The 8,545-nt window shown below is 52.5% G+C and overlaps 1 protein-coding gene across 2 annotated transcripts in view; it reads right to left on the bottom strand.

The window, feature by feature from the left end:
• Window positions 1-8,545, bottom strand: part of CDH23 (cadherin related 23) — a 365,329-nt gene that overhangs the window by 218,082 nt on the left and 138,702 nt on the right. For both annotated transcript variants that reach the window (XM_021699647.1, XM_021699649.1), the window contains exon 8: window positions 8,359-8,437. In XM_021699647.1, coding sequence (XP_021555322.1) covers window positions 8,359-8,437 — 79 coding nt within the window. The remainder of the gene's footprint in view (window positions 1-8,358; window positions 8,438-8,545) is intronic.

Genomic DNA, 8,545 nt, shown 5'->3' with positions numbered 1-8,545 from the left:
TATATATATATATATATATATATATATATATATATATATATATATATGCTTTAAATTTTTCCAAGTATATTTGTATAATTACATAAAAAATCTACCAGAGGCACCGCCCCTGGGTATTTTCAAATGAAGAGAGTCATGGGCTGCAAGTGGAATAATCCTTGGACACATTTGTTCCTGCTCTAGAGAGAATGTCTACCAATTGTCAGTGGCTTCTGGAGGGCTGGGTAAGACTTGGTGGCCTGTCCAGACTAATGGGAAAGTGTGCTGGGATCAATTAATGATATCTGCCTTGGTATGGGATTGGTAAATTGGGGTATGTGCGCTGATGCAGGCCTAAGGTAGCAATCATGGGTATTATGAATATGCCCCTTTCTGCCTAGGCCACCACCAGGACCCCAAAAACCTAGACCCAGAGGTTAGAAGCTTCTTTGTCTCCTCCTTTTTTTGTGTACTATTTATTTTCAGTATGTCACCAGAGCCTGCTGCCTTCCTTCTTGTCCATCTCTACAATGACCACCCCTCCCAGTTGGGGTGATAGCCTATGAGCAGACTATCCTCGTCCTGGTGCTTTCTGCTCCAATCCATCTAGAACTCCCATTAGATGAATCTTCTGATGACCCTCTGTTCACGCCCCTCACCACCAGCCTTGTTCAAAGTACCCTCTTATTTCACCTTCTAGGTCCTCTACCAGCTGCCCCCTGCCTGTCTTGGATCTGCCCTTCACCTCTCCCTGTGGCCATCTCTTGGCTCCGGCCAGGTGGGTCCCCCTGTGCCCAGCAGATGCTCTGAAGTTTCTGGTGCTTCTGGGCACCCGCTGAGCTACCCCAAGACGGGGGCTGTGGCATGTGATTCCAAAGTCTAAAGCAGAGCTGATTTTCCTAAGTTTTCACTTCTCCGGGTTGGGGAGGAAAATGCCAAGTGGCTTAATCACAAGGGCTTTGACACATTTCAAACAATGGTCTCCTGTGATGGTTGCTCCCCACCAGGCCATAGCCGGGGGCCTGATTCAGTTACTGGCATATGTGTAAGCCCGTGCAAGGCTGACTGTATCTGATTATTCTCTCTCCACACACATACACACACACTGTGCACACTCACACGTGCACTCACACACATGCAGCCTTCACTTCAAAGTACTCAATGCATTTTCAAAGAATTGCCTCACTCGTTAATATTAAAGTAAAATCCAGTAAAGACTGGCAAATGAGGGCTTTGTCCTTCACTAACACAGCTGGGCAGGTCCCCAGTATGGCTGGTAGGGAGGCCACTGCCTTTCAAGCTGGGGTGAGGGATTTTGGCCCTGACACTGCTCCCCAATTCCTGATTGTAGGCCAGTGTTTCTCAACCTTCCTGGCATCGCCCCCACTACCAGCCATTTAAGACATGTTTTTTGAACTTCTCCACCCCCATGAAATTCCAACACCACAGATATATCTGCACGTATATATCTATGCTTTATAAACAGAATAAACACTTTTCACCCCTCATAACAAATGTTGGCCTCCTTGAGGGTGCTCTCACCCCTGCTGACTACATAGGCATTTCCTCACCAGTGCTTCTAAAAGTGTGGTCCCCAGGCCAGCAGCATCAGCATCAGCTGGGCCCCACTCCCAGAGGTTCCAGTTCAGTAGTTTTAGGGTGGGATGCAAAATTTTGAGTTTCTAACAATTCCCATTACTAGATGTTGATGTGGATGCCGCTCTTCCGGAGACCACATTTTGAGAACCACTGTCGTCATGAAACATGGGGGTATTCTGGAGCCCGAGAGACTTGGGTTCAATCCCTGCTCTTCTACTTAGTAGCTGTGACCCTTGGCCAGTCTACGTATGCGCTGAGCCTCGCTTTACTGTGTGCAGGATGGAGTAATAATGTCTCCCTCACAGACTGCTGTGAGCAGTAAATGTGTCCAGCCAGTGCCCAGCACATGGCAGACACCCAATAAATGGGACCCCCTCCCCCACCCGGGGGATGCTCCAGAGCTGCAGAAGGCCCAGGCAGGCAAGGCTGCGATGGGGAAAGGGATGTGGGCTGTGACGCATGGGCGGTGGGGGAGATGGAGCCCCTACAGCCTGGAAGGCGGTGTGCGGGCTGAGAGAGAGGCTGTAGCGTAGCACGTGGTAGGAAAGGCTAGCATGGGCTGTTGGCCACACCCTCACTCCCCAGGTGGTAAAGGCCCTTTGGGCACCAGAAAGGAGTCCCTTTAGCATCACTCACGGGAAGGAGAGAGTCAAATAGCAGAACTCATCAGTCTAGCATGTGTGGAAAATGAAAATGCTTCCAGAAAGGGTTCAGACAGAGCGCTGGAGGACTCATTAAGTCAGTTTTGTGGGCCCCCGTCCCCGGGCCCCCAAGTCAGTAGTTCTGCGGCGGGGCCCGAGAACTCGCATGCCCAACAGATATCCAGGTGCTGCTGCTGCTGCTGCCGGTCTCAGACCCCCGTGCTGGGAACCAGGGCTCCACAGCCTCCTATAGATGCACTCCCTACCTCAGTGGACGGAGAACTGGTGAGAAGTCTGGGTGCCTGCAGGAAGGTGATGGCAGGACAGAATCCTCAGTGCCCTTGGGGCTGACTGAGAAGCCTTCAGCCTCGGCTCCTGGCCACCGGGGGAGCCCGGCTTCTGGCACACGGGAATGGCCTTGGCTAGTGATGCGGACTTTGGACAGCATACCACATGCCTGTCTCCACCGCATCCCGATGGCGGCAAGGGAGGTGGGAAATGGCTGGCGTCTGCTGAGGTCCTACCAAGCAGCGACCTGTGGGACACTCGCCAAATGCCACTCACTTTAGAGAGCAGACTCACTTATTTTTATTTTCACAACTCTGTGAGAAAGATACGACTGACCCCATTAAAGGCTGGGGAAACTGTTCCTTCGAGAGTTTTGGTCACCCACTCAAGGGTACTTAGGAAGACAGGGTTCCCCTCTAGAACACACAGTGGTCGGGTGTTAAATTAAGCAACGTCCCAGCTCAAAGGGGCTCTAAAGCCATCTCAGGCCGTGGGCCAATCCTATGCCACCTGTCCCAACAGCCACCTCCTGTCACCTTGACCTCCTTACCTTCCTTTGGCTCTGCTGTCTTTGCTCCTCCACTGGGATGTCCAGTTGGGGGACACCACAACAGCCTCCCCTTGGGGCTGCTTATTCCTCCCTGCCCTCCCCCCAGCCCACTGGCTCCAGTCTGACCACAGTGAGCTTCGTACAACACACCTCAACCATGTCCCTCCCCTGTTGAACTGGCTCCCTACTACTCTCAGGAGCAAGGCCTGGCATCCTCCTGAGCAGGGCATTCCACACCCTGCCTGGCTGGGCCCTGCCTCTCTCAGTGGCCTCCTCTCCCCAAGGTCTCTCTTGCACGCTGCGCTCAGCCATGCTGACTTACTGCAGTTCCATGAACATGTACTCTCTCCTGCTCTGGGATCCTGGTACATGCTGTTCCCTCTGCCTGTAACACCCTAACTCTGGTTCCTGGCTAGTTCCTGCTTATCAGTCAGTGGGTGGCTTAGGTGATCTCTTCTCAGTGAGTCTCCTTATCCCAGTGATGGCTGGGGGTGGTGCCCCCTCCCATGGATTCTTTCTCACTTCCTATTACAGATGTTTTCAAACATACACAGAAGTAGTAAGGACATCTAATGGGCCCCCCATGGAGCCATCACTCCATGTCCACACAGCCCATGCTTTTTAGTCTGCCTTCCCACCTACACTACAGGTTCCTGAGGCCAAGATGATACCTCTGACCCCACACCCTCTCAGGACATTAGTGCAGCTCTTGGCCCAGAGAAGACCCTCCATCCACTGTGGGTGGATGCCAGGAGTCCACATTTGTTGAGCACCTACCATAAAATCAGGCGCTCTTCTATGTGCTTACATGTCTTAGCTCACTGTATGCACATAGCTTCCCTGTGAGGCTCAGGCTACTCTTTCCTCCATTTCATAGGTTGGAAAACTAACAGCTCAAAGGTTACACAGTTGGTCAGTGGTAGAAGCCAGCAAGGTAGTCTAACTCTGGAACAGAGCTGCCCACAGAAATAGAATGTGAGCCACATGTGGTATTTTAAATTTTCTGGTAGCCATATTAAAAAAAAAATAGATGAAATTAATTTTAATAATATGTTGTATTTAACTCAGTGTATCTAAAATACCACTTTAACACGTCATCACGTAAGACATTATTAATGAGATACTTTATAATCTGTTTTGCATACTAAGTCTTCAAAATCCTATGGGTTATCTTACAGACTAGCCACGTGTCAAGGGCTCAGTAGCCACAGGCAACTATGCTGGCCAGCAGAGCTAGTGGTCAGCACCCTGGACAGCGGCCCCAGAGCCCAGAGCTCGCAACCACTTCTCTGCTTAAATGGATAAAGGAGGAAATGAATGAATACAAGTCCCCAGGACCCTTGGGCCTGATCTTTCCTTGATAATTAATAAGGCTTAATACTTTATGGCTCTTTAGAGTTTCTCTGGCACTATTTTATCTGCCATAGAGATTATTAACCCTGTACCATGGATGAGGATTACGGGGTAAAGAGGGGCCAAACGCCTTTCTTTGACACATTGCTGCAGGTGGTAGAGCTGGGCCTTGAACCCACAACTTTGGACTCCAAGTTCTGTGCTCCGTGTGGTGTGGGACACAGCTGCCCCTTGAAGGAGGACTGTCTCCATCTGGCAAGGGAGGGTGCCTGTTTAGATCCCAGGCTGGGCTGGCTGTTGGGGATGGGAGTCCCATTTTGTTCAGGCCCTGGAGGAAGTGATGCCCTTGGTGAGGGGCAGGGCAGGCATGGGCTGAGGAAGCAGATGGGACCTGTGCCAGGTCCTCTGTGGGAAAGAACCTTGTCATTCTTCAGTCTCAGTTTGGCCACAAGAGGCTGAGAAAAAATTGATGGCAATGGGGCCATAACTTACCTCTGAAGGCCTCTTTGTTCTTGGCAAAACAGAGGGGTCATTAGTAACGGTGAAAGCACTGGTGTGCAGACATAAATCCCCCCAGCTGCAGGGCTGATAAACAGCCTGGAGGGGATGGGGGCCTCAAGGAGCCAAGCAGGTTAACCGCGTGCCATGGATCACTCATGGGCTCAGACCTGTGTCCACCCACACGCAGACAGAGCCACCCCCTGCCCAAGCTCTGGAGGTGCCCAGAGACTCAGTCACCCACAGTGGCCAACAGGACTCACACCTGGCTCCAGGAACACCTGAGACCCTCATTTTTCTTTCAAATGAAAATGGTTCCCTAGCATCTAGGGTGGGAGCAGGCTCCCATGGGGTACTCAGGGCCAGCTTGGGCCAGTCAGCATGAAGGTGCCCTTGTGGGCATTCCTTCTTTCTGCTTCAAGCCAAACAGACACTGGCTGAGCCTCCTAGGGAAGGGCTGAGACTTCACAGCACTGGAAAGGCAGGTGTGTGAGGCCAGATCCTTGGCAGACAAAGTGCTTTGCAACAGTGTCTACTGGTCAAGAGAAGTAGAGATGAGGCCATATCCTAGTTTTCTGCCTATCTGCTTCCCCGGAGACTTCATCCTCCTGCCTGCCTGCCTGCTCTAGGCTCACACTGGGGCTGGATCACACGGAGACCATGCCAGCCCAGGGCCAGGGAGAAGGGTGGGCAGGAACAGGTGGGTGGACAGCCAGGTACTCAGGATGCAGAGGGAAGGAAAAGGAAGGACTGCCCTCAAGCTGCCTAAAAAGAATTTGGGTGGGATTGTGGGTTGCATGGTGACAAACACCCATGAGAGACTTAAAGGACCATCAAGGCCACCCTACAAACGAGGTCCAAGTGCTATCTTAGCAAGGACGGCAAGTATTTGCCACTGGTGCTGTGTGCCCTCTCTCTTTCTGCACCCATATCAGACTCTACCAATTGAATACCACACTGAGCCTGTTTGGCTTCAAGCAGCCATTACCAATCAATCACAGTTGGCATGTGAGCAGAAACCCATTTGTCATCCTTCTTAAAAGCCCTCAAAGCACATTTCTGCTGTGGTGGGAAGCCTAAAAAGATATGCTAAGTGCTGCAAGCCTTCTGGAAGTTTCTGCCTCCTGCCCCCCATCTTCACATACATTGCCTACCCGTAGTTTCACATCCTGGGTCTCCCTTCTCAACCTGCTATTCACACTTGGGGACCTGGCCCAGGAGAGTATGTCCCTGGAAATCTCAGAGTAAGCTGCCACAGGCAATCGTCCCCAGCCCAGACACCAAAGGCTCAGCAGCTCTGCCCTCCTACCTCCTGCTGCCAGGGGAGGGGGTGAGGAAGGAGAGCTGGCTAGGGCCATCTTTAAGGGCTGGCGAGGGCCTGAGGTTCTGAGGCTGGTGGCCTGGCACCCAGCAGGAACTTGGAATGGACAAATACCCTGGAGGATGGCCTCTCAGTGTCACATAGGAATTTCCAGTCTGGTCATGACCACAGGCTAGCTCCTGGCTGCTTGCTCCCCACCTTCATCCAGGCTGGGGTATGTCTGAAACCAGCCCACAGGCAATGAGATGAGGAGACAATCCCCCACCCAGCCAGGTGTCCCTTTATGCTGCCACCTTATCCTGGTGCCTCAACTCTATCACTCTTGGGGCTCACTGGTGTTCCCTTAGGTCTCCAGCACAAGCCCCTTGTCCCTTGTCCCTGGGGGGCACTTGGTTTGCTTCCCAAATTGAAAAAATCATGAAGGAAACCAGCACCAGCATGGGTCTCCCTTCTCCTCTGCTCAGCAGGAGAGGGCCCCCTAATTCCCGGGGAACTCTGCCTTCCTGCAGAATGGCTTCCTTCCTTCCTAGGACTAGTTTTCCCACACCCTAGCCTAAGGACCCTCTGCATCTGGGGAGCTGTGAGAAAGGACTATTCTGGGGTCCCACCCTGGTTTCACAGAATGAGAATCTCTGTGGTTGCCAAGGACTCTGCATTTTTGGTAGGAGCTCCAGGTGATTCTTGGGCATACTGGAATTTGAAAACCCATGACCCTAGAATCGCATTCCTTCTCTCCTCCCTTCCTTCATTCCACAAGTACACATTGGGGTTTACTTTGCTGAGTCCTGTGCTGGGCACCAGAATGGGGAGGAAATGGGGTTGGGGAGGAGAGGCCTGAACACTTGCTGCTGCTGCTGACCACATGAGCTGGTCTGGCATTTGCTTTGGGGCCTGGGGTACCCTGGGCTTAAAGACATGATAGTAGTCATGCCGGCAGCTGCAGGTCCCAGGGAGCCCACAATACCCCTGATTTCCTGCATCCCTAAGGAGGGGGAGGGTCTTCCTCCCACCAGCTAACTCCCAGCTTCCCAAGGTTATTATTAGCTGCCAGCAATAATGTTATTATAACAACAATAAGTAACATGTATAAAGGAACTTACATCCATGAATTAGGTTCTCTACATATATTAAGTCTTCTGATCCTCAATCACCCAAGATAGTAAGCATTTCGTATTGTTCTATACCTCTATACTGAGGTATAGAGACCCACCTGAGGCAACATGCTCACGAGACTCCATCGTCTATATTCTTGATCATTATACCTTGGTGTCTTTTGAGCTTTAGGGGAAAAAATGTCCCCCAAATGTCAATCCCTGTTGTGGGGGTGTGGTCGGGAGAGGGGTAGACACAAGCCTGGTGGCTTGCCATCCTCCTGGCCATCAGTCTGGCCTACCCAGATGCACGAGGCTGACACTTCACTGACTAGGGGGCAGGGCGGGAGGCCACCTGTCGGGGGGTGGGTAGGAGCATGGGGACAGAGCCAGTCTGGGTGAGTGAGCAGTCCTCATGGGCCTCTCACCGACTCCCTCTCTCCAAAGCCACCCAGCCCTGGGACAGCCAAATGGAGCTACTTGGTCCATCTTTAGGTAGGGATGTGGGGTCAGGGATCCCATCAGCCAGAACCTTCTCTGCAGCCAGGCACTATTCTGCCTAACCAAGAGATGGGGCGGGAGAGGAGGGGGCTCTGTGCATCCCCTGCAGCACTCCTGATAAGACAAGAACTCCTAATGGTCAGAAATGTGAAAAGAGCATGAAATTCCTTTTCATCAAGTCAGAAAAGCAAAACAAACACCCACAGCACTGAAGGAGGTAGATGGGAGTCCCCAGTGACCCAGGCTCAGAAACCCAAGGTGCTCAGATGCCTCGGACCTTGGACAGTGGCGCATGCTCCTGTCCCCCAACACCACCCAAGCAGCCCCCAACATCTGAGCCTCAGTCCCCAGCTCCTCTCCTCCTCCCCAGCACCTCCCTCCTTCATCCACTTCATCCCCTTCCGAGGCCTTCTGCCCAGGGTTGTCCCCAGCGCTGGTCCCCTCATACCACTGTCCATACCCCCAGACCTCTGCTCAGTCCTGCAGAGCCTGACATTCCTGCAGTGGGCATGGGGGGCCAGGGCGCCGAGCCCTTACCTGAGACGATGGTGTAGCCAATCCCCCGGGGACGTCCTTTATCCTGGTCGATGGCGGTGATAACGCGCACCGTTGTGCCCTGGGTAGGAGAGAGGAGGGACCTGATTTGGCTGCCCAGCCCCTGGGGGGCCGTCTTTCTTTATGGCTCTCTTGGCACCTGCAGCTTCCCTCCCCAGGCAGTGGAGTC

This window comes from Neomonachus schauinslandi, chromosome 6, assembly GCF_002201575.2.
Source record: "Neomonachus schauinslandi chromosome 6, ASM220157v2, whole genome shotgun sequence".
Taxonomy (NCBI): domain Eukaryota; kingdom Metazoa; phylum Chordata; class Mammalia; order Carnivora; family Phocidae; genus Neomonachus; species Neomonachus schauinslandi.
This window is presented reverse-complemented; position numbering and strand designations above follow the sequence as displayed.